The 26,700-nt window shown below is 46.5% G+C and overlaps 1 protein-coding gene across 1 annotated transcript in view; it reads right to left on the bottom strand.

Annotated features, from left to right (window-relative positions):
- Window positions 1–4,126: 4,126 nt before the first annotated feature.
- Window positions 4,127–26,700, bottom strand: part of mctp1a (multiple C2 domains, transmembrane 1a) — a gene marked incomplete at its 3' end in the record, with an annotated part of 149,746 nt that continues 127,172 nt past the window's right edge. Inside the window, exons 12-13 of the mRNA XM_079517003.1 lie at window positions 22,489–22,545; window positions 4,127–4,165 (exon numbers count right to left, since the gene is read on the bottom strand). Coding sequence (XP_079373129.1) covers window positions 4,127–4,165; window positions 22,489–22,545 — 96 coding nt within the window. The remainder of the gene's footprint in view (window positions 4,166–22,488; window positions 22,546–26,700) is intronic.

Below are 26,700 nucleotides of genomic sequence, written 5' to 3'. Positions count from 1 at the left end.
AGATAAAAGGCGAAAGCCAAAAAATAAAATGATGATCATCATCATCATCATCATCATCATCATATCATATCATATCATCATCATCATCATACTATAATTAAGCCAATGTCTGAATGAATGAATTAACGTGTGTCACTGTAACTGCCGTAGCTCCTCACTGCCTGCACCAATCGCTCCCACTTTTCACACAGGCATTGACCATAATAATATGGAGGTCTTAACGAAGCCATTTTTCCAATTTAACAAATTATAAATTAATAATGAATTTATTAGTGAATTAAAAATGTGAAAACGCACCCAGGGCGCAGTACCCCCCACAGCCACAAGGGGGGGGGGGGGCAATATCTCACAACGGGTAAGGGCTAGTATATATAAAAAGCAGCTACAAGCTACAAAATGTTGAGCTGGTTTCAATACAGTGTACAGTAGCTTTTATATTTTGTATCTCCCAGTGTGATACGCAGCATTACTGTACTCAAACTGCTTGTTCTCTCTACATGTAGAGTAGCGTTAAGGACTTCTCCTCAACGCTATACTTTCAACTTCCTGCACACGCATGAAAGACTGCAAGCCCGTCGACTGCTGAAAAAATAAAATAGAACACTTTCGCTACTCACCAATGCAAAGACGCTTTTGTGAAGTCGAAAGCGGACGTGGGCGCACTCTGAGCCCCCACCACCACACGTCTAAAATACACTTTTAACCCAGAAAACAAAATGACACAAAATGTCCACGGGAAGGACAAATCTGGTCAATGGGACAAGATCTGTAGAGGGCGCTGTGGAGTTTTTCTTTTCTCGCCAAAAAGTGCATTTTATACGTGTCACGGTACGCTCCTCTGCCCTTGGACTTTGTCTGTGTTTTGGGACTTATTGCTTGTATTTGTGTTCTGTACCTTATTTTGTAGTAGTGTTCTGTGATTTCCTGTCTGCCTTGTTTGCTGTCACCTGCCTTGTCTCACTTCGCTGTATTAGTGTAACCCTAGCCACCTGTGTTCTGTTGCCTGTTAGCCTATCCCAGTGTTGATTGTGTGTTTCAGTTCACCTGTGTGTAGTTAGTCTTGTCTATATATATATATGCCCCAGTGTTTTCAGTTCCTTGTCAGTTCGTCGTCGTATATGATGTGGTCAGTTCCTTGTGTATTTGTAGTTATTTCCAAGACCTGGCCGTCCCCCTGACGACTCTGCTGCTGCCTCGTCTCGGCCTCCAGGCCATCCGCAAGACGACGCATTTTCTGCCTCGTCTCGGCCTCCTGGCCGTCCCCCTGACGACTCTGCTGCAGCCTCGTCTCGGCCTCCAGGCCGCCCCCCTGACGACTCTGCTGCTGCCTCGTCTCGGCCTCCTGGCCGTCCCCCTGACGACTCTGCTGCTGCCTCGTCTCGGCCTCCAGGCCATCCGCAAGACGACGCATTTTCTGCCTCGTCTCGGCCTCCTGGCCGTCCCCCTGACGACTCTGCTGCAGCCTCGTCTCGGCCTCCAGGCCGCCCCCCTGACGACTCTGCTGCTGCCTCGTCTCGGCCTCCAGGCCGCCCCCCTGACGACTCTGCTGCTGCCTCGTCTCGGCCTCCAGGCCGCCCCCCTGACGACTCTGCTGCTGCCTCGTCTCGGCCTCCTGGCCGTCCCCCTGACGACTCTGCTGCTGCCTGGTCTCGGCCTCCAGGCCATCCGCAAGACGACGCATTTTCTGCCTCGTCTCGGCCTCCTGGCCGCCCCCCAGACCACGCCTCCTCCGTCTCGTCTCGGCCCCCCGGCCGCCCTCCAGACGGCGCCTTCTCCTCCATCTCATCTCGGCCTCCCGGCCGTCCGCCAGACATGACCTGCTCACTCCTGGTCCATCGTCCAGGCCGCCCCCCCTGAAGTGGCCTGTTCTGTCCCCTCCCAGCCTCTAGGCCTACCACCTGAAGACACCTGCACTGCCCCTGTCCTGTCTTCAGCCTGCCCTTATGGGGTCCATGTTCCCATACCCATTTGTCTTGGTCCAATGTCTGTTGTATGTTCCAGTCTCTGTTTAATAAACTGTTTGCATTTGAGCTCTTCGGCCTCTCTGTCCTGCATTTGGGTCCTACCTCCCCCTTGGCTCACTGTGAATACGTGTGGTGGGGGGCTCAGAGTGCGTCCACTAGGGAAAGTGGGCTTTCTTCACCACAAAACCGTGTCTGTATTGGTGAGTAGCAAAATCGTTATTTGTATTTTCGCAGAAGTCGCCAGGCTGTGCTGCATTTCATACGAGCGCAGGACATTCGAGAGTAACATAGCCTTAAGGCTACGTATATGGACCGGAGCTACGTGTATAGATAAATCAGCAGTTATTTGATGTAGAGTCCAAAAACAGCCAGACTATTCCCCCCCCCCCCCCCCCACACACACACACACACACACACACACACACACACACACACACACACACACACACACACACACACACACACACACACACACACACACACACACACACACACACACACACACACACACACACACACACACACACACACACCCCACCACCACCAGAATATATGGATGCTGCGGGTGGTTAACCCATTTAGGCCTGACGTCGAAATTTTAAAAATGTCTTCAAAATCCTGACAGTTTTCTGAAAAACCTTATTGTTTCTGTATCAGTGGTGCTCAATATTTCATGTCAAGAACCCCAAAAATTATATGAAATATGCCTCCGCCCCCCCATCTGAAAATATGTTCTTCCAGGGACCTCACAGAAGCAAAGATATGAGTTAAAATGTTCACTCTGTAAGTCTGTAATAATATATATTCAAAGATTTGAGGCACGTTTTCACACATTTTCAAAAATAGCAGACCTACAAGTTCATAGCGCGGCACTCGGTGCCGCGCTATGAGCTTGTAGATCTGCTATTTTTCAATAGTTAAAAAGGTATCTTTGAAAAACAAAGAAGGGTCCCGCACACTGTCAGAAAACTTGCCAGAAATGTTGCTCTTTATTCAACGTTTCGGTCTATTCGACCTTCATCAGGACAGACAATAGTTAAAACACCAAAAAGGGTTCCCGGCGCCCAAAATGGGTTAAAAACCGGGACCTGCACAAGGCTCCAACAAAGTGCAGATCAGCAGTCAAGCCTCCTGCCGCGGCCCGTTTCAACCGTCTCAAAGCACAGCGAGAGACACACACCATCACCCCTTCATCTACCCGACTGTCACCTCTGTGGCGGTGGAGCATCTTTCTGCGGTGGATGGATGGGAGCGCCCTGCCATGTGCAGCAACACCCATTACCTCCACCAGCACCTCAGGGAGAAAGGAAGGCTGAGACAGGGCAAGAGAACTGAGCGTGCAGTGCGTGTGTGTGCGTGTGCGCGCGTGTGTGTGTGTGTTAGGGCATTCACTTCTAGTCATTTTTACTAGTTGACTAGTTGCCTAGTTTACTAGTCGACTAGTTGTTTAACTACCTATTATGTAAAAAATAAAATAAATTAAAAAAATAAACTTATTTTTTTTGGGAAATACATATTTGTACATTGAAAATTGTGTACATGGTGACTATAACTATAATCTACCTGATCTTGAGGCCTACAAAATCGGGAAAAAAAAAACAAAAAAAAAAAACCCTTTTTTTTATTTTTTATTAACTAGTCAACTAGTACCAACAAGGTCGACTAGTGGATTTACTAGTCGACTAGTAAACTAGTCGACTAGTTGCTTAATGCCCTAGTGTGTGTGTGTGTGTGACTGTGTGTGTGTGTGTGTGTATTTGCAGGTTGTGTGTGTTTGTTATAGGCTGACATGAAGAGCACAAGGCCAACAGAGAACACAGCCCACCGGCAGGGCCACAGGCAGGTGGACGGGGGGGTGGGGGGGGGGGGGGGGGTGGGGGGGGGGGACTACTTAATTGGACAGACAATGAGCCATATAGAGGAGGAAGACACACGTGACTCCCTCTTCCTCTGCTGTGTCGCCCAGGTGGTGCCTGAACGCAAACCTTAAACTTCACAAAACACTATGCCTAAACCTAACCTTAACCCTAACCTTTAACTTCACAAAAAATATGCCTAAACCTAAACTTAACCCTAAACCTCACAAACACCATTCCTAACCTTAACTTTACCATAACTATGGCACTCTGTCTTCAAGCGAAAAGTTTTATTGAGCAAAGACACTAGGTCTTCGACAAGGTCTGTGCCAAAACCACGTCCACCTGCGGGCGAAACACCGGGGGAAAGAGAGAGTCCGGAAGAAACACTGCAACAGCCTTTAAAGAGATGGACCCAGGCAGCGCGCACGCACACACACACACACACACACACACACACACACACACACACACACACACACACACACACACACACACACACACACACACACACACACACACACACACACACACACACACACACACACACACACACACACACACACACACACACACACACACACACACACACACACACACACACGGCTGGACACCGTATGCAGGACACTTACCACCATCACTTGTATCCACTCAAAGTGCCAGGAAGCCAATATATCCTGCAGGATATGACTTCCTGACAGAGCGCTGTCCTCCCTGCAGCTCCGCGCTGGAGCTGGGTCCTTGTGGACAGGTTACATAGTGACAGTTTTACTATGGCAACTTTCAAACACAACATAAATATTAAAACGTGAATAAAAAGAAGATAAGGGGGCTGAGTTATTAAAGGAGACGGAAGAGGTTTAAACAGAGAGGTTTAGGCATAAAAGAAGAGAAGGCTGGAAGAGAGAAAAGAGATGGGGATGGTGTAAAGAAAGAGATGGAACGAGTTAAAGAAGATCGAGAGCGAGTTAACAGAAATGGATAAAACGGAGAAGGAAAAGAGATAGACAGAGTTGATTGAATGATTTATGTTTTTACTGACAAAAACAGGATTCAGGATTCAAATTCAAAAATAGCAAAAGTAGCAGCTCTATACAAGCTCAAAACGTCAAACACTCACACAGTTGAGCTGTATCAGGCCAGAGAGTCAGAGAGTAAGAAAATAAATGATACTGTGTGTGTGTGTGTGTGTGTGTGTGTGTGTGTGTGTGTGTGTGTGTGTGTGTGTGTGAGTGTGTGAGTTCGTGTGTGTGTGTGTGTGTGTGTGTGTGTGTGTGTGTGTGTGTGTGTGTGTGTGTGTGTGTGTGTGTGTGTGTGTGTGTGTGTGCGCGCGCGTGCGTTTGTGCATGCGCGCAAGCATGTGTGCGTGAGACAGAAAGAGAGAGACAACACAAACAAACACGCTGATCTACAAGCTCACAACGCGTGTTTTCCACTGTTTCCACTGTTTTTGCGCGACACCGTTGTAAGCCAAAGTGTAAAATCATGCTGACTGTATGTATGCTTAATCGATTATCCGAAAAAAGTCATCGACGGATAACCGCTTAACACATTTTGTGCCCAAGACGTCTTTGGTATTACCGCACGGGCATAGCCCAAGACGTCTGTGGACGTCTTTGGAAAAAAAAAATATATATATATTTATTTTATTTTATTATTATTATTTTTTGTATTAAAACAAATCATAAAAATCAAAACAATGATTTTTTTTTTTAATACGTGGTGCCAAAGTTTGTGTTTTCGCCATTGAGAATGCATTTGGTGTTTAAATTAAATAACTCAGAAACTATAAAACTCCACAGTCAGCTGAATTATAAAAAATGTGAATGGATTTTCTAGGTGAAAGTGATTTTTGGGCAGTTTTGCCCAAATGTGCATGGGTTCCTACCAGGGTCTCTCCAGAGACGGAAGACAGAAGAAAGGCAAAGAAAGACAAGAGGAAAAATGAGGCGGAAAAGTCAAAAGCATGAGACTTTTCATCCTCCACCAACAGCGAGAAGAAAGGAACACAGACCCTGCCGTCTCTCTCCATCTTCTTCTAACCATACGTCCCCCAACCCCATTTTTTACCTTCTCTTTTGCCCCGACAACCGGAAGAAATCGGTCCTTGCTACCTCAGGACAAATGCAGCCCATCCCAGAACCCCCCAGAACGATGTTTCAGTCACACCTTTTCCACACATTCACACTTTTCCCCCAAAAGAAATGCAGATCACTGGCATCCTTTTAAACAGGCCTGGACCTTTCAGCAGGCCTAAGGGAGGGGAAATGATCACTTCTCAATTTTGGCATATGGGGCAGTATTATGCGTGTCTTAAGTACCAGGTCTTATTACTTAACTTAAGACCCGGAGGCGTGTTCAATGCCATTTGGCTATTCTGAGTGGCCAAACAGCATTGACCATTTGGGCTCCATTTTCATCACCGCTAAACCCCATATCCCTAAACTTCTTTGCCTTTTTTTTACTATTTTGGGGGAAAAAAATGAATAGTTCAACTAACCAATCTACATTGACACGTTGTGAGCTTGTAGACTGGCCATTTTATCTATTCAAAATGTTTTGCAAAATAGGGAAAAAAAGGCAAAGAAGTTTAGGGATAAGGGGTTTAGCGGTTAAGTTAAAATCCGAGGTAGAACAAGAAAATGACATAGTGCAGCTTTAACAATTATTTTAACAATAATATTAATAATTAAAAAAAATTGCTTACAGCTCGTTTGACAAATATCGTTGGCACAGTCTGCAGAGTACACATCCTAATTGCACCGCACGTAATGTATGAGTGATTTGGTTCGACAAATACATCTCTTGAAACTAAATGGCACGGCACAGCTGCACAACCTTGAGTGTATTATTGCTATTATACCACCGTTTAACAGTATGTATTATTAGGGGACGAACACTAAAACCGCTTTGTTACTAGCAGTGGCTGTTAGCGACCGTTGCTAGGTTACAGGTTAAACAAAGCGGATGTGTTCCAAGTGCCATTATTGGAAGACACTGGCTCTCTCTAGAATGCCTCTCAGCCAATCGTGATGAGAGGTCAGGGCCAATATGACGTGATACATATCATTCACATTTTATTTATTTATTTTTAACCCATTTTGGGGCGGGAACCCCTTTTGTTGTTAGCATTATCTTATGCTTTAGCTATTGAAAAATAGCAGATCTACAAGCTCATAGCGCGCCACCGAGTGGCGCGCTACGAGCTTGTAGGTCTGCTATTTTTGAAAAATCGAAGAACGACTGACATAGAAACATAGCTTTTTCAGAAACCTGTCAGGATGTAGAAGACATTTTTAGAATCTGATCTCAGGTCAAAATGGGTTAAGGGACTCCTTAGCTGAGAGAGACATGAAGCAGGGACCCCCAACATTGGGCTACAGAAACGTCTTCATAGATTTCATGGATGGCTTCATAGACTTGTTTGACGGCACTGTCATCAGTGCTGTGTTTGTTGTTTGTTTATTATTGCGGCTGCTGTAGGCAACACAGTGAACGTGCTTTTCGTTAAACTTTGCACAACAGAGAAAGTGACGCTTTCGGTCATGCTTCACAGACTGTTGTCACTTGTCACGCATCACATGACATCACAATATACCAGTAAGACGCCCTTTAGGGCGAGGTCGCGCTAAAACAACAGAGCTTCTTAATATGGCACAGTTAAGAAGCAGGAGTTAAACCATTCATCTGGTGTCCGGGAGGTCAGATGTAGAGTTGCTGGCCGGCTCCATATAATGATGTAGCCTAGATCCAGGTGATGATCCAGTCTTCTCCATGACACGCAGTGTACAAGGGTTTGATGAGGTCAGATCAACATATGGAATGAATTCTGTATTGGCCATATATGGAGCGTGTCACGAGGCGTAACGGGCGCAAGATACAGGTTTTCATAGTAAACTGCGACCTGCGGTTGCAATAATATAAATGGTAAGACGGAATTCAGTTCCCAGTGGATTCCTTGCGACACGCAAAGTCACAATATGTAACATAAAGACTGAACTAATTTCCAAACGGACTCCTCGCGTCAGTGCAACCACACGTTCCACGTTTCTACTGTAGTTTATACATGATTTCTTCTATGTCTGATTCACGATAATGTGTATTTTCAGACATTTTAACCTTCAATACTTGGCCAACTTGACCTTTGCCTTACTTACTTCGCTCTTGTTTCCTTACAAAAGGTGTTAAGCGGCTATTTTCTGAATAATGTTCCCACCAAAATAGGGATAGTGTGGTTTAGAAATATTTGTTCCTACACCCCCCCCCCCCCCTCCCCCCCAGGAGTAGCTAATTCTGAGGCCACCAAAGGGGTCCCGGACCACCTGTTGAAGACCCGCGTACCACATCAAAGACATGTGATATAAGTGAGAGAGACAGAGAGAGAGAGAGAGAGAGATAGAGAGAGGGGGGGAGGAGGGAGACAGGAAGACAGGAAGACAGAAAGAAAGAAAGAAAGAAAGAAAGAAAGAAAGAAAGAAAGAAAGAAAGACAGGAAGAACGAGGGAAGAGTGCAGAAGAAAGCCAGTATATGTACTGTATAGGAAAGGAAGATGGCCGTGTGTACACGTGCGTGCGTGAGTGAGTGTGCGTGCGTGCGTGTGATTGTGTGTGAGTGAGCAGTGAACAGCGTAAGCCTGTAAGCAGGACATGATTGCAGTGTGTATGTGTGTGTGTGTGTATCTTATCTCATGTCAGGTTCTCCTGAGGCAGGTGGAGTCAGGCAGGCGGAGCACGCGCACACACACACACACACACACACACACACACACACACACACACACACACACACACACACACACACACACACACACACACACACACACACACACACACACACACACACACACACACACACACACACACACACACACACACACACACACACACACACACACACACACACACACACACACACACACACACACACACACACAGGACAGGAGACAGAATGCTGCTGGTGCTACAGTGACCAGCCAACCGTGGGAGAGGCTAATCTCTCTCCTCCTTCACACTCTCTCCCTCCCTCCCTCCCTCCCTCCCTCCCTCCCTCCCTCCCTCCCTCTCTCTCTTTAGGTAAAGCCCCCTCTGGGAGATAAGGGGCTATCATATAGCCCTGGCCACCACCGCACGCACGCACGCATGCACGCACGCACGCACGCACGCACGCACGCACGCAGCCTGGAGGTGATTATTTCACATCAGCTCTGGACAGTGAGCTCACAAGGACATCATCATCATCTCATACATACTGTAGGTCCCTGTATGCCTGAAGCGACAACACAGTAAACACAGCACTGAGTCACCTGCTTATACCTCCCATGGCCTCAAAGGAAAACCTCTTATCTCCTGAGTCACCTGCTTATACCTCCCATGGCCTCAAAGGAAAACCTCTTATCTCCATTTGATTTTTTACTTTTTGTCTTCTAACTTTTTTCCACAAATGAGCGCCCTACTTGATCGTAAATGGTGGTAAATGTTGCGTTTATATAGCGTTGTTATCCAATGCGCTTTACATACATACTTGCTCTGGCCTGACACCTACTGTCCAGCTATTGTATTACACAGTGGGTGAAAGAAAAGATGGCTTAACCACACCCCTTAAGGCAAACACCACACCCCTCGGGGGAGTGGCCCCTCTGACATCCATAGGTACCTCTCTGGAAGGAACGAAGTGTACTGCACTGTAGATTGTGCATCACACACACACACACACACACACACACACACACACACACACACACACACACACACACACACACACACACACACACACACACACACACACACACACACACACACACACACACACACACACACACACACACACCGATGGCGGACGTCGAAACCATGCAAGTCATCAACCTGCACATCGGGAGCAATTAGGGGTTCAGAGTCTTGCTCAAGGACACTTCGACACTAACTCTGGGGGAGCCCGGGATCGATCTGGGAACCTCAAGTTTCCCTGATCCGGCCATTCTACCATGTAGTCACTCTACCCCCGAGCCACTGTCATTCTACCATGTAGTAACTCTACCCCGAGCCACTGTCATTCTACCAGTCACTCTACCCCGAGCCACTGCCATTCTACCATGTAGTCACTCTACCCCCGAGCCACTGTCATTCTACCATGTAGTCACTCTACCCCCGAGCCACTGTCATTCTACCATGTAGTCACTCTACCCCCGAGCCACTGTCATTCTACCAGTCACTCTACCCCGAGCCACTGCCATTCTACCATGTAGTCACTCTACCCCCGAGCCACTGCCATTCTACCATGTAGTCACTCTACCCCGAGCCACTGCCATTCTACCATGTAGTCACTCTACCCCGAGCCACTGCCATTCTACCATGTAGTCACTCTACCCCCGAGCCACTGCCATTCTACCATGTAGTCACTCTACCCCCGAGTCACTGTCATTCTACCATGTAGTCACTCTACCCCCGAGCCACTGTCATTCTACCATGTAGTCACTCTACCCCCGAGCCACTGCCATTCTACCAGTCAATCTACCCCCGAGCCACTGTCATTCTACCATGTAGTCACTCTACCCCCGAGCCACTGTCATTCTACCATGCAGTCACTCTACCCCGAGCCACTGCCATTCTACCATGTAGTCACTCTACCCCCGAGCCACTGCCATTCTACCATGTAGTCACTCTACCCCCGAGCCACTGTCATTCTACCATGTAGTCACTCTACCCCCGAGCCACTGTCATTCTACCATGTAGTCACTCTACCCCCGAGCCACTGTCATTCTACCATGCAGTCACTCTACCCCCGAGCCACTGCCATTCTACCATGTAGTCACTCTACCCCCGAGCCACTGCCATTCTACCATGCAGTCACTCTACCCCCGAGCCACTGTCATTCTACCATGCAGTCACTCTACCCCCGAGCCACTGTCATTCTACCATGCAGTCACTCTACCCCGAGCCACTGCCATTCTACCATGTAGTCACTCTACCCCCGAGCCACTGTCATTCTACCATGTAGTCACTCTACCCCCGAGCCACTGCCATTCTACCATGTAGTCACTCTACCCCCGAGCCACTGTCATTCTACCATGTAGTCACTCTACCCCCGAGCCACTGTCATTCTACCATGCAGTCACTCTACCCCCGAGCCACTGTCATTCTACCATGCAGTCACTCTACCCCGAGCCACTGCCATTCTACCATGTAGTCACTCTACCCCGAGCCACTGTCATTCTACCATGTAGTCACTCTACCCCCGAGCCACTGTCATTCTACCATGTAGTCACTCTACCCCCGAGCCACTGTCATTCTACCATGTAGTCACTCTACCCCCGAGCCACTGTCATTCTACCATGTAGTCACTCTACCCCCGAGCCACTGTCATTCTACCATGCAGTCACTCTACCCCCGAGCCACTGTCATTCTACCATGTAGTCACTCTACCCCCGAGCCACTGCCATTCTACCATGTAGTCACTCTACCCCCGAGCCACTGTCATTCTACCATGTAGTCACTCTACCCCCGAGCCACTGTCATTCTACCATGTAGTCACTCTACCCCCGAGCCACTGTCATTCTACCATGCAGTCACTCTACCCCCGAGCCACTGTCATTCTACCATGTAGTCACTCTACCCCCGAGCCACTGCCATTCTACCAGCATGCAGTCACTCTACCCCCGAGCCACTGTCATTCTACCATGTAGTCACTCTACCCCCGAGCCACTGCCATTCTACCAGCATGCAGTCACTCTACCCCCGAGCCACTGTCATTCTACCATGCAGTCACTCTACCCCCGAGCCACTGCCATTCTACCAGCATGCAGTCACTCTACCCCCGAGCCACTGCCATTCTACCAGCATGCAGTCACTCTACCCCCGAGCCACTGCCATTCTACCAGCATGCAGTCACTCTACCCCCGAGCCACTGCCGCCCACAGAGTTGAGACGTAGCATTTAGTTTGACTCGGTTCCACAGGTGAACTATTTTGAAAATAGCTGAAAGTCCTTAAATTGTAACTTTAGAAAATGTGCAAATACCCTGTATACACTTATGCTGTATACAGCATAAGTGTACATAACATAAGTGTACATAAGCATAACATACAGTATACTGTATGTTGGTTTGTTTACTGTTGAGCGAGAAAACAACGTTGCACATTAAGCTAATCATCTGGGGACCTCCAAAATCATGTGGGGGACCCCCACCCCACCCCACCCCACCCCACCCCGGGGGTCCCAACCCATAGGTTGAGAACCACCGAAGTATAGAGACATGAATCACTGCAAAAGCTGTGCTGGAAGAGCACATTGTACACGACATTCAAAAGTGTTTTTTTTTTGTGTGAGAACAGATAAGGTTATTCATGCGGAGGATGGCAGACCATTGACAGAGAGAGACAGACAGACAGACAGACAGGTCAAGGAGAGCGACAGATAGCACAGCCCAGCACGCTGGACAGACTGAGACGTGCGCGCACACACACACACACACACACACACACACACACACACACACACACACACACACACACACACACACACACACACACACACACACACACACACACACACACACACAGCAGCAGGGTACAAACTATAGAGAAAGGCTACAAGGACATCTAGACATAATAAAACCGCCTGCGAGCGAAAGGCCATGCTGCTCTCCTCGCGCATTATAATCACTGAATTAAACCGTCTCCTCAGAGACGCCTCTCACTGAATGGATTCCAATTACATGTGAGTTCCTCAGCAGCTTCGTGAAGTCTGCATGCCGCGACGCTAAGTTATAAGTCGGTATAGAGTTTTTCAAGGGTGCGACCAACGATCACCTGATAGCACACGATGGATGGACTGAGCGTGTACACTTTGAGTTCCCATATAGAATATCGGTGCGTGTTTTAAACAAACAATTAAGATGTATTTTTATACTTTCGCAATTTCTCTGAAATAGTGAAAATATTAGCCCCATCTACAAGATCACAACACATGGCCTCGGAATGTGACACATTTAAAAAAATATATAATAATAATAATGTTAATACAAATTGAGCATTTTCACCTGTATGTCCAAAAAGGACCACGATATTGATGCCAGGTTGAAAGTGGATAAAACATTTTCAATTGCATTCATTTATATAGACAGGTTTTCAATAATGCTTTCGCTCGACAAAAACATATTTTCAAAACTATTGACACAAACTGTTATTATCAGCCTTTGGTCCGGCAACAAAAAGGCATATTATGAATATGAACTTTGAAGATTCTACACTCCCACTCACAATAAACAACAACAAAACAAGGTTCCATAATTATGGAACAATCTGCTCCTATAAAAGCGAGTCATGTAGGTTGATAAAGAATAGCTCATTTGGCCCTCAAATAACCTAAAAAGCATCATATTGTTTTCGAACAGTGCTTCTCAACCTTTACCCGGCTGCCATGTTAAGTGGTCAGAGGAGTGGTCCGCATGCCAACCCACAGCTTGAGAACCACTGTATATTCATAAGGTATATCTTTGTCTTTTGTACATGATGGAACACAGACAGTTATGACTCACGACCAAGTTTTAATTTCTGCACTGTGTGTGCGCGTGCGTGCGCGCATGCGTGCGTGTGTGAGTGAGAGAGAGAGTTTGTTTGTGTAGTGTGTTGTGTAGAAGGTCAACAGACAACAACAAATGTTCAAATGCAGAAGCAGAAATAAACGCACACGCGCGCATGCATGCGGCCACACCCAGGCAGACAGACACACATAAGCAGGCGCAGAAACACACATGCCAACTCGCACGCATGCGCGCGCGCACGTGCACACAAACAAAAACAAATATACACTCATACAGTGCTCGCACAGAGGTAGAGACACAAAACAAAACAATGTAAAAGAAACCCCATGCCTCTAACATTCTTTCACCCTGGCCTTCGTGTGCCAGCCTGGCTCTAAGCATCGAGCCTGTCCGTCATCATCAATTAGCCGGGACGCTGGGCTTTCATTGAGATTAAGTGACTAATATCGGTGCTTGCTCCACAAAGTAAAAAGACACTTTTCGCGTCTGCCCCCGGCAACACATCCACTAAGTTAAAACACATGCTGGTGATCCAAAGAGTATAGGGGTCCTCCTCCTATCCCGCCACGCAATGAAAAACAGGTGCTCCGCTTTCTGGCCATGTAATACCCCATTTAGCCTCTGGAGCAAAGGTTATCCAGCTAATAGCTGCCTCGTGGTGCAACTGGGAAGAGCCGCGTGCACATGGCCAGGCCCGAAAAAACATCTGGGACGGATTGCGCATACTTGCAACATATGCTTCAAGTTCAATTAAAATGAGGCCTTGGCACATTTATTAATCTCTCTCTCTCTCTCTCTCTCTCTCTCTCTCTCTCTCTCTCTCTCTCTCTCTCTACATCTCCCCTTCTCTCCATCCCCTCCGCCCCATCTCTCTCATCTATGGGTCCGTGCCATAAAAAAGAGGGGCCTCCTCCTCTGACCCGACCTTCATACTTAACAATCTGAAGCCGCGCTGTAAGGTAATGAGAGCGTCAGCTGCCCCCCCCCCCCCCCCCCCAAGCACACAGCCCCATGTGAGAGACAAATTTGTTCAGCCTCGAAACTCCCATTTGTTGTGCACTTAACCGGGGTCTGAGCAGCAAGAAGGGAAAGACGAGGGAGGGGGGGGGGGGGGGGGGGGGGGGGGGGAGGGCAGGCGGAAATATCGGAGAGAGTACGTACGTGTGTGTCAGAATGAAAGACGAAGAAGAAGAAAGGCAACGAGGGGTGGGGCGAGGGGAGGTGGTGGTGGTGGTGGGGTGTCTGGCTGGTATGGGTGGCGGGTGGGGTTTGGTACGTGGGGGTGGTGGGGGCGCGAGATATAGCCAGGGGAGGAAAAAAAAGAAGAAAAATGCTCCCCTTTCAACTTCCCTACAGCTCAAATGAAATGGTAACAGTCAAGGGGAGCGATAGATCAAAATGTATGAAGCCAGAGTTGGTAAATTGTAGCCTTTGTGGCTGCTGTGCTATCCTGGCCCCCCAGCCCCCGCGTGGAACGCAAAGAGCAAGGCCCTTCTTATGTGAAATAATCAGTTCAGCTGCGCTCAATCTGAGCGAGAGAGAGAGAGAGAGAGAGAGAGAGAGGCCGCAGAAGGCGGCTTCTGCCAGAGCTCACCCTCATTTCAATATGAAAGTCGAAAATGTATTTCGTATAATCTGCATCTTTTCAAACGCCTGTATTTTATATTTCTTTTCTCTCTCTCTCTCTCTCTCTCTCTCTGTCTCTCTCCCCCTGAGAGGAGGAGGGAGGCGGTGGTGATGGTGTGGGGGGGAGACGCGGCGGCGATGAAGGACGAGAGTGAAGAAGAGGAGGCAGAGAGGGGTTCAAGGTTGCTCACATAGCCTCATCTTCGCTGTTTTTCAGCCCTCAGAACTTTGCAGCTGTGAACCTTCGCTTTTTGCTCTTTAGCGGCGGCGTGCCAGCGGGCGGGCGGGCGGGTGGGTGGGGGGCGATGGGGGATGTAAAGCACACATGTCTTGTCTTGTGTGTGTCTTGTATGACTCATATACCGCTCACTGTATATACTGTATATATATAATATATATATATACTTATATACAGTACTGGACCCTGCTAATTGCTTGGTTGACCTGACCCATGCAGCTGTCTGACCTTCTGTCTGTCTGTCTGTCTGTCTGTCTGTCTGTCTGTCTGTCTGTCTGTCTGTCTGTCTGTCTGTCTGTCTTGTCGGCTGCACACAAAAAAACGAAAACAAAAAAACAGATCTGTTCCGTTAACCCTTACAACAAAAAGACTTGCCCTTGAGAACTTTATTCAGCAAAAAAAAAAAGAAGGAAAAACCTGGTTGACGGAGGTGTGTGGGGTAGCAGCACTACACTAGACTCACAATGTCTTCAGGCAAAGTCACTCTCCGGTATCACATTATCGCAGACAAAGGAAAATAAATAAATATATATATATCATTGCAACTAAGCAACCTAGATTTTCTACCCCAAAAATGAGCACCGACGCCGTCATAGCAAGCAGACCAACGCAAATTACCATATCGTAGGCTATACCCAACCTTTAACCCATTTTGGGGCGAGAACCCCTTTTGGTGTTTCAAGCATTATGTTATGCTTTAGCTATTGAAAAATAGCAGATCTACAAGCTCATAGCGCGCCGCCGAGTGGCGCACTATGAACTTGTAGGTCTGCTATTTTTGAAAAATCGTGAAAATGTGTTTTTTTTACATATATTCTTTCAGAGCCAACGTTTTTAACTCTAATCTTTGCTTCTGGGAGGGTCCCTGGAACAACATATTTTCAGTTGGGGGTCGGCGGCCAATTACATATAATTTTTGAGAGTCCTCGACATGAAATAGTTTGAGAACCACTGACATAGAAACATAGGTTTTTCAAGAATACTTTTTTTTTTAGAATCGGCGTCAGGCCTAAATGGGTTAAACCGCTGCTGGCGTGCGCTGGGACTGCGAGTGCATCAAATATCAAGCCAACTAATTTCCCTCCAATCTAAATTGTTTGAGGGGTGAAGGTCCGTACGTTGTTTCATGGTGAAAAGACTTGGGTTTCACCACCGAAACATTGTCTCCACACACAGTAGGCCAATCCCCGGCAAATCCCAGTCCTCATTTTCCTCAAGGTTCTCGTTTTGAACATCGTCTTGTCTACTACAATTACGCATCAACTGTCGGGGGTGGAAACCTGGTATCTCCATGTGTTCTGTTTATCCCATTTTGACCTGAGATCAGATTCTAAAAATGTCTTCTAAATCCTGACAGTTTTCTGAAAAAGCTATGTTTCTATGTCGTTCTTCGATTTTTCAAAAATAGCAGACCTACAAGCTCGTAGCTTGTAGCTCATAGCGCGCCACCGAGTGGCGCACTATGAGCTTGTAGATCTGCTATTTTTCAATAGCTAAAGCATAATGCTAACACCAAAAGGGGTTCCCGCCCAAAATGGGATAAATGTATTAAAAACCTACAAAGGTGTTGTGGTGTGACGTCTTGTGAACTTGTAAATCTGCTATAGTCTTGTCAGAGTGAACGTGCGGCTAACGGTGTACTGTCTGTGGGTTTCGTGAACATTGAACGAATGGAAACTAAGCATCAATAAGAGCGTGCGACTAAATCATAAACATTATGTCCATTTTCTTTCAAAAGTAACCATTTTGGACATACAAGGTTTTCTGCCCGACAGCGACCATTACAGCTTTAACGGCCATTTCAAATGCGTTCCCTACTTCCCCCTATACCCCCCCCCCCCGCCCAAAAAAAAAAAAGATAGGGGAATAGAGAACTATGGCGTTTCAATTACCCTTCCCAGGCGGAACATGGACGGGCGCGCGCGCGCGTGTGTGTGTGTGTGTGTGTGTGTGTGTGTGTGTGTGTGTGTGTGTGTGTGTGTGTGTGTGTGTGTGTGTGCGTGTGTGTGTGCGTGTGCGTGCGCTATCAAGTAGCATTTGTTTCAGTAGCTGTTGGTAAAGCGTAAACGAGCCATGGCCGTAAAGCGGCCACCTGTTGTTACCTGATAGTGTCTGGACAAGCCCAGATGCTGTTTAACTGCGACATAAAAGCCCAGTGAACGCCACTAAATAGCTAACTAAGCACTTTATACGAGAGCTATACGCCGTCAGGAAGCAAGGGGCCTGCATGTGCCGGTAGCTGAAAGGCACTGGTGTAAAGTATAACCGAGTGCATTTGTACTCAAGTTACTGTACTTAATCCATTTAGGCCTGACCTCGAAATTAAAAAAAAAGAATCTTCTAAATCCTCCAGTTTTCTGAAATAAATATTTTCACGATTTTTCAAAAAATAGCAGACCTACAATACTCGTAAAAAAAAAAGTATTCTAAATCCTGACAGTTTTCTTGAAAAACCTATGTTTCTATGTCAGTGGTTCTCAAACTATTTCATGTCGAGGACTCCCAAAAATTATATGTAATTGGCCGCCGACCCCCATCTGAAAATATGTTGTTCCAGGGACCCCCCCCCCCAGAAGCAAAGATTAGAGTTAAAAACGTTGGCTCTGAAAGAATATATATTCAAAGATTTGCACCACATTTTCACGATTTAAAAAAAATAGCAGACCTACAAGTTCATAGCGCGCCACTCGGTGGCGCGCTATGAACTTGTAGATCTGCTATTTTTCAATAGCTAAATTATAACATCATGTTTAAAACACCAAAAGGGGTTCCCGCCCAAAATGGGTTAAGTAAATATATATATATGGTTTTGAGGTTGTTGCTGTCGGGCAGAAACCACCTATTTTCATATTCTAACTTTTTGTATTCATTTGTTTGTTTGCTTATTTATTTATATATTTCCGTATTGCCTTACATGGTCACAAGGACGTGCCGAGAGTGTTAGAGGGGCAGGGGCCTGAAATCCCATATAAAGAGGGCACTTTTGGACAAAACTAGTGAAAATAGCAGATCTACAAGCTCTCAATGTGTCACGCTGTGACGCGCCGAGAGCTTGTAGATCAGCTATTTTCGGTGGCGCAACCCAGTACTCGTTAGCTAGTGGAGATGTATGGTGTACGACCATAGAGTATATAAAAGGATAGAGACTGATCTGGCGCGAAGCTCCGCCCCCTCTGCTATTCATGTCAGTGGAAGTTGTTCAGTGGCGTTTTGAAGCACCCGGAAGGACCGTCTCAAAACGTCCACGTCCGCATTTGACCACCACATTTTGGTGGTCAAATGCGGATGTGCAACCGAGCGCTCAATGTTAAAGCTCAGCTGCACAGGGTTTCCCGGTCATGAATCCACGGGTCCGCCTGTAGTCCCTCCTCTTACCACTAGGGCCCAGTGCTTCAACGTTGGAGTGCCTCACTGGCCCCTTGTGTACGACATGGATTCCTAAACCCATTTGTTCAACGCAAAGATACTGTGTTCAAGTTCAGGAGACTTCGGTAAAAAAAGCAATTCTCCTGAATGCTGGCATGGAAAGGAGTAGCATTTTGCATTTCTTTCACCATAGCAAATGCTGCATTCGTGGTCTGGAAAGGGCAGTTGTTTTACAGATGGGTAAAAGGGTAGGGGCTGAAGCCCCCTTTGATGTCTATGTGTGTGCACGTCCCTGCATGGTCATACATACTACAGCGTCACACAAAAGCATCAAGAGTAGCAGATCTACAAGCTCGAGCTGCTGGCAGATCTGTTACTTTTGAATTTGAATCCTGAAAAGTTGTGGTTTTTGGACATGTAGGTTTCCATCCGACGGATACACTTTAAAAATGTCCAATGCTTCATACTTGAGATCTCAGAGGAAACAATTACTTTGCTCCACTATCCATTTGACGGCTTTCGTTACTAGTCGCTTTGTGGATGTTAGATTATTATTATTATTATTATTATTATTATTATTATTATTATTATTATTATTATTATTTACAAAACACAGATCTAAAATAGCAGATCTTAGAATCTCAGACTTTTACTTTTGTACATAATATATTATTCTGTCCCTTTGTCATCAAAAGTACAGAGTACAGTACATCCTACTGCTGAACAGAGTAGAACCCTGCATAGTGTTAAGACCTTGGTCTTAACCAATCAATCTTAACCAACCGATCTCAGGTCATTTTGACCTGAGATCAGATTCTAAAAATGTCTTCTACATCCGGACAGTTTTCTGAAAAAGCTATGTTCTTCAAAAATGATTGATTTTTCAAAAATAGCAGACCTACAAGCTCGTAGCGCGCCACTCGGTGGCGCGCTATGAGCTTGTAGATCTGCTATTTTTCAATAGCTAAAGCATAACATAATGCTAACACCAAAAGAGGTTCCCGCCCAAAATGGGTTAACGACAGATAAGGTGTTTCGGTGAAAGACCGACCAAGGGGGACAACACAAAAATAACAATGGGGGAGAAAGGTGCGTTGAAAAGCAGGACTTCAGAAATGACCGCAGGGTCGTATAGTACAGTGGTTCTCGACATGTAAGGATATATTGCCCCCAAATATTTTGCAAAAAATAATAATATAGGCTACTGCAACATTTTGGACGGGAACCCCCTTTGGGGTTTTTACCTTTCAAGACGGGAACCCCTTTTAATTGGGGTAGTTGTTGCTATAGCAACATAATGTCTAATCAGCCTCAGGTCTAAATGGGTTAACACCAGTAAGACGCCCTGAGGGCCAGAAGCGACCTCACCCACGCATCCGCCTGGGTGACAGCAGACTGCTGGGCGAGCGCTGGCGCATCACTCCCGATCTTCCGCCGTAAGCCGTAAACCCGTAAACCCACCTTTTCAGACTCCATCATGGCCCATAGCACTTACCCTACCCCTTTAGACAGCACTTTTTAGACTTAGATAGCATTTGAAATAGACTTATAGCATGTCATGTAGACAGCACAATAATTGCATTGTATGTAGTCATAGCACTTCATAGTATATATGTACAGCATAGTATAGCATATATATGTATAGTTTATATGTATAGTGTCATTATATAGATATGTTCTAGTTACGTTCTTAGCTTACGCATGTTTCTTGATAAATGCATTTTACATATGTGATGTATTCCCATGTTTTTGTTCTTGCTTAATGTAAGTCGCTCTGGATTAAGAGCGTCTGCTAAATGCCTAAATTGTAAATTGTAAATTGCTTTGGCATGGGGGGGTCAGATCAACATATGGAATGAATTCTGTACTGGCCATACAGTATATGGAATGTGTCTTGAGTGTACGGGGTTTGATGAGGTCAGATCAACATATTGAATGCCAGAACTCCATATATGGAGATCTAAGGGTGGCAGTGTCTTGAGTGTACAGGGTTTGATGAGGGCCCATGAAGGTAGGGCCGGGCCTTCATTTTCATGCCCCTTCATTCTCGGGAACTCTAGTCTTTGTCGGCTGCCAGGCGCAGCTGCACTAATAACTTTGGGGTCGGCCCGTCTAGAGTTTGAATGGACAGGTATCCGTCAAAAGGGAGACATCGAAGAGGAAGGACGGATGGGGAAGGATCAACATATGGAATGTCAGAACAGGTCAGCTCCATATATGGATATCTAAGGGTTTGAGGTCAGCTGTAGAGTGCTGGCCAATATTGATGACATCAGGGATCTCCATATATGGGCATTACGGGCTTAATATTGATGACATCAGGGATCTCCATCCATGATGATGTCACGTGGTGTCACAAGCCATGACCATATATGCAGGTGTGGGGTGAGGGATGGACGGACGGACGGACGGACTGACTGACTGACGGGAAATGCACGTTTTCATAGTAAATAATTAATTAAAAGTTTCATTGTGATAATTATAAACAGAAATGTAAAGTTATATTGATACAAGCCGGAAGAAACACAGTTGATTGATTGATTGATTGATTGATCGATCGATCATTAAAAGATGCTCTGAAAATGCACAGGGCCCACACATCTGACCACTTAGCTAAGTTTATGTCCGTTCAATTACGAAAAAACACAAAAGGTTTGAACATGGAGATGAGATGTTTCTGCCCGACAGCGACATTAACCGGCTGTATTGATTGATTGAAAGTTGTATTAACAGTTTGTAGAAGGTACAATTCAAAGAAAGTACAGGTCAATACAAAATCTGCTACGAGGATAAAACCAGAAAAAGCACTAAGACTTGTTTACGTCAGGGTCCTCCATTTTCAATGCATCTGAACATTTAAAGACATACAAATATACACTTCTGTTCTATGCAACAACAAAAAAATAAATCTTTCTGTGTGGAGTTTGCATGTTCTCCCCGTGCCCCCCAGGGTAGGTACCCTCACAAAAACATGCAGTAATCCTGTCTCTAAACTGCCTCCCCCTGGCCAGCCGGGTGCCTGATGGAGGGGAATGGAACTGGTTGGAATAACGTGTTCCTTCCACGCGCTACGTCCAATCAGGGAAACTCCCCCCTGTCAGGTGTAAAGGAGCAACCTCATGCATGAAGGAAGCATGAGTCCAAGTCCGTTTCTCTCCCCAGGTTGTGTAGAGCCCAGGATCACATTAGATAATTGACACAGGGGTGAAAAATGGGTTACAAAATCATGGGATAAAAAGTATTAGAAAAAAATAAAATAAAATCATATACTCATATACACAGTTAAATTAAATAAAAACTAGGGATTCACATTTCTTAATGGATGCTGGTAGGGTATTCCACATTTTAGTGGCATAGGAGTGAAATTAATTAAGCCCCTTGTTGGAGCCAAATCTGGGTTGAACGTGGTTTGTGGAACTCCCTCTGGTGTTGTGAGAGTGGACTTGGCTGACATTGAGGAAGTATTTAGACAGGTACATGGGTATCTTGGTGGTGTAACAAATCTTGTAGACCAGGCCCATTGAGAGATGCTGTACTGAGTACAGCATCTTGCGACAGAGTACAGTGTACTCTGTCGTCAACCCTAATAAGACATTCCAACCTAACAACACCTGACCTCTGACGTCAAAGAGAAAGAAAGAAAGAAAGAAAGAAAGAAAGAAAGAAAGAAAGAAAGAAAGAAAGAAAGAAAGAAAGAAAGAAAGAACTCACAGATGTGTCAATGTCTCACACTGTGTGTGTGTGTGTGTGTGTGTGTGTGTGTGTGTGTGTGTGTGTGTGTGTGTGTGTGTGTGTGTGTGTGTGTGTGTGTGTGTGTGTGTGTGTGTGCGCGCGTGCGTGTGTGTAGCCTGGCTAATAAGCCAGACCGAATCAGCCGTTGGCTAGCGTGTGTGTTCTGACCTTGTCATCTTTGTCATAGTCTTCATCCTCGTCTTCCAACAGGTCCTCCATTGCTTGCTGAAAGTCATGACCGAGAGAGAGAGAGAGAGAGAGAGAGAGAGAGAGAGTGAGAGAGAGAGAGAGATGGAGAAAACACAAATCCGGGTATAAGAGGAAAGTTACATACTGTAGTGCTGCTTTAAGTTTAAGCAGTTAAGAAATTAAAAAACGTTAGTGTGACACTAGCATGTGACACTGCCTTTGCTTAGTTTGAGTTACTTTTCTTTTCTTTTTTTCCTCTCTCTTCTGCACTCTCTCTCTTTTTACTTCTTTTGTTTTATGCATGCTTATTTTATAATTGCATTTGTTTCCTTTGCTTGATATTCTATGTAAAGCACATTGAATTGCCTTGTTGCGCTATATGTGCTATAGAAATAAAACTGCCTTGCCCCTTGCCTTGCCGAATTTACAAAATAATTCATAAAAAGTCAAAAAAGGTTTCTGCCTGACAGCGACATAATGCCACTGTTGGACTGCAGTTTACTGTTACTGTTTTGAGGAGGCAAGATTCATGCACATATTGGCCAGTTTGTGACTACATATATGTATGTGAATACATAATTCCAGATTTTTGCCTTTTATGTTTTTTTTTAAATTTTCAGTTACAGATATCGTGATATATCGTTGATGAAATCTCTTGCAATAATATCGTGATATTATCATTATGGAGGGCCTCATATCGTCACATGGACCCCCCCCCCCCCCCCCCCCATTTGTACACTCTCAAAGTTAAATTAACATTGATTTTACAATATAAATTGGTGTGCCAGAGATACAAATGCCATTAAATGGGGGTCTGTAGACTAACATGCATATCAAACTGGGGGTCCTTCAAATGAAATGGGTTGAGAATCACTGCTAGAGCCGTAAAAACCTTCTCTTATGAGGGCCCTTGGCATATATTTTTTAATGGCTAATTAGTATCAATTTGGGGGTCCTTGACATGAAAAGGTTTAGGAACCACTGCTTTAGGTTTCACCGTTTTACAGTTCATCCACTCACTGGCATCAAAGCGTACGTAACTCTGAGAGTGTACAAATGGAACCAAATGGACCCATTAGGGTCCATTTGGTTCCACTCTCAGAGTACACATGTCGTCTCTGCCGGGTGGTGAATTTGAATCCTGAAATGTAACAGTTTTGGACCATAATATGTACCTCATGAGGTATACATGCAAAACTGTTACTTTTCACGATCCAAATTCAAATATCTTTACATTATTTTAATTTTCTTTCTAAGCAACAAGGTATATATACTTGGATGATTTATATTCATACATTTGCGCGACTGTAAAGATGAAATGGAAGTGGGGGGGAGGCTTCACTTCCGCATTATATTTTACTCATGATGGAGCTTCCGTTGCTCCAGACTGTATGACGGAAACATTTGAAAATTGCGAGAAGCAACAGTCTGACGACACGAGACAATGTCTCATCTGAACCATTCCATGAGCTCTTGACCTCATGTCTTTTCTCCATCCACCCACCCACCCAGCCACCCAGCCACCCATCCATCCATCCACCCACCCACCCACCCACCCAGCCACCCACCCATCCATCCATCCATCCATCCACCCACCCACCCACCCACCACCTACCCACCCACCCATCCATCCACCCACCCAGCCACCCACCCACCCATCCATCCATCCATCCATCCACCCACCCACCCACCCACCCATCCATCCACCTACCCACCCATCCACCGACCCAACCACCCATCCATCCATCAACCCACCGACCCATCCATCCATCCATCCACCCACCGACCCATCCATCCACCCACCCACCTACCCATCCATCCATCCATCCATCCATCCATCCACCCACCCACCCACCCATCCATCCACCTACCCACCCACCCACCCATCCATCCACCCACCCAGCCACCCATCCATCCATCCATCCATCCACCCACCCACCCACCCACCCATCCATCCACCTACCCACCCATCCACCGACCCAACCACCCATCCATCCATCAACCCACCGACCCATCCATCCATCCATCCACCCACCGACCCATCCATCCATCCACCCACCCACCTACCCATCCATCCATCCATCCTTCCATCCATCCATCCATCCATCCATCCATCCACCCACCCACCCAACAACCCACCCACCCATCCATCCACCCACCCACCCATCCATCCAACCACCCTCCCACCCATCCATCCATCCATCCTACAGGCCTGTCACAATGATTACATAATCATCTAATCGCAATCGTGTTGATGAATACATAGGACCACAATGGAAACAAGGTTTTTTTTGTGTTATCCTTTTTTTAGCTAATGTCTTACTGTATACCAGCTGTCTTACATTTCTGTCTAATAAAGTATTCAATCAATCAATCAATCAATCAATCAATCAATCAATCAATCCCATCCGTACATCCATCCATTCGTCCGTCCGTCCGTCCGACCGACCGTCCGTCCGTCCATCCAGCTTTCTCTCTATCTGATCTCAGAGGAGGTGACAGTGTGTGTGTGTGTGTGCGTGTGTGCGTTCACTGCGCGCGTGCGTGCGTGCGTGCGTGCGTGCGTGCGTGCGTGCGTGCGTGCGTGCGTGCGTGCGTGCGTGCGTGCGTGCGTGCGTGCGTGCGTGCGTGCGCGAGAGAGAGACAGGAGCCTCTGGCGCACATGCACGCACGTCACAATGACAGAGAGCAGCAACTATGTGCTCCATTGGTGCAGGACGGATAGAAGTGGAACAGCTCAGAGACCCCCAGACACTCAGAGACAGACAGCATATCGTCACTGCTGTCGGACAGTTTTTGTGTGTGGGTTTTTCCTCGTAAATTAACAGCCCTACTTGATGATACTTACAGCGTCACAAGAAAGCATGAAAAGTAACAGATCTACTTTTGAATTGGAATCCCGAAAAGTAACGGATTGGGACATATGAGGTTTCCACTCAACAGGGACAATATAGGCCTACCCAGATCTCTCTCTCACACACACACACACACACACACACACACACACACACACACACACACACACACACACACACACACACACACACACACACACACACACACACACACACACACACACACACACACACACACACACACACACACACACACACACACACACACACACACACTAGGGCTGACCTCGATTAGTCGAATAGTCGACTAATCGATCGGAACGGGTCTCAGTCGACTGACAACCTCTCAGTCGATGTTCACCAAAAACCAAAAAAATCGGGACGATTTTTTTCTTTTGGGCCGGGTGGAAAACCCCTCCGTTATAATGGTATGCTCCCAGTCCCCGCACCGCAGCATCGGGGAACACTCTGGGCAGCCAGAGTAAAGGCTGGGAGGGACCGAGCCGAGGGAGGCTACTGTACTGTAGCCTACATGTTGTTTATGCTCCGGAGTCCAGACCCATGCAGTTTAATAATATACAGTCACAACAGAATGCACACTGCTGTCTCGTGTCTCATCACAATCCCAATGCGACACCCGTGAAGTCGGGGGGAAAATAAAAAACAGGCTGCTAGTGTTAGTGTAGGGTCGGGGATCGTTAGTTTAGCGCGTAGCTACTGATTCAACCCACTGATTGAACTTCATCTCCGCCTGTAATCTAGGTTATTTTTTTATTGACAACGTGAACGAACCCCGACACCAGCGCTGCAAAAATAGACAGATCTACAAGCTCTCAACGCGTAGCGAACGGCGCTGCAAAAACAGGCAGGACGCGATGCCTTGAGAGCTTGTGGATCAGCCTCCCCGACGGTGCGGGGAGGCAAGAGTTCTCCGGGGAGGAGGAGAAGTTACCAGGGCAGGCTACATGTTGCTGCGGCTAACAACACTGTCACCAGCCAGTGGTTGTGATGTTAGCTTGTCTTGCAGCTGCTTGTCCGTTCCAACTTCACTTCATCTCCACCTGTAACTTATTTTTTATTTTGTTACCCTGGCTGCGCAGCTGCGCAGCTGCGCAGCTGCGCTGCAAAAATAGACGGATCTACAAGCTCTCAACGCGTAGCGAACGGCGCTGCAAAAACAGGCAGGACGCGGCGCCTTGAGAGCTTATCGCCCAACCTTAATGCAAATGTGTTGTTTTTTTTTTGGGGGGGGTGCAGGGGGATGTTCAGTCGACTATCAGTCGACTAACAGCAAATTTATTCATATTAATTTCGACTATACAAATCCTTAGTCGGG

This window comes from Electrona antarctica (assembly GCF_951216825.1).
Source record: "Electrona antarctica genome assembly, chromosome: 12".
NCBI lineage: Eukaryota > Metazoa > Chordata > Actinopteri > Myctophiformes > Myctophidae > Electrona > Electrona antarctica.
The sequence above is the reverse complement of the archived record's forward strand: the minus strand, read 5'-3'. Positions and strand labels throughout refer to the sequence as shown.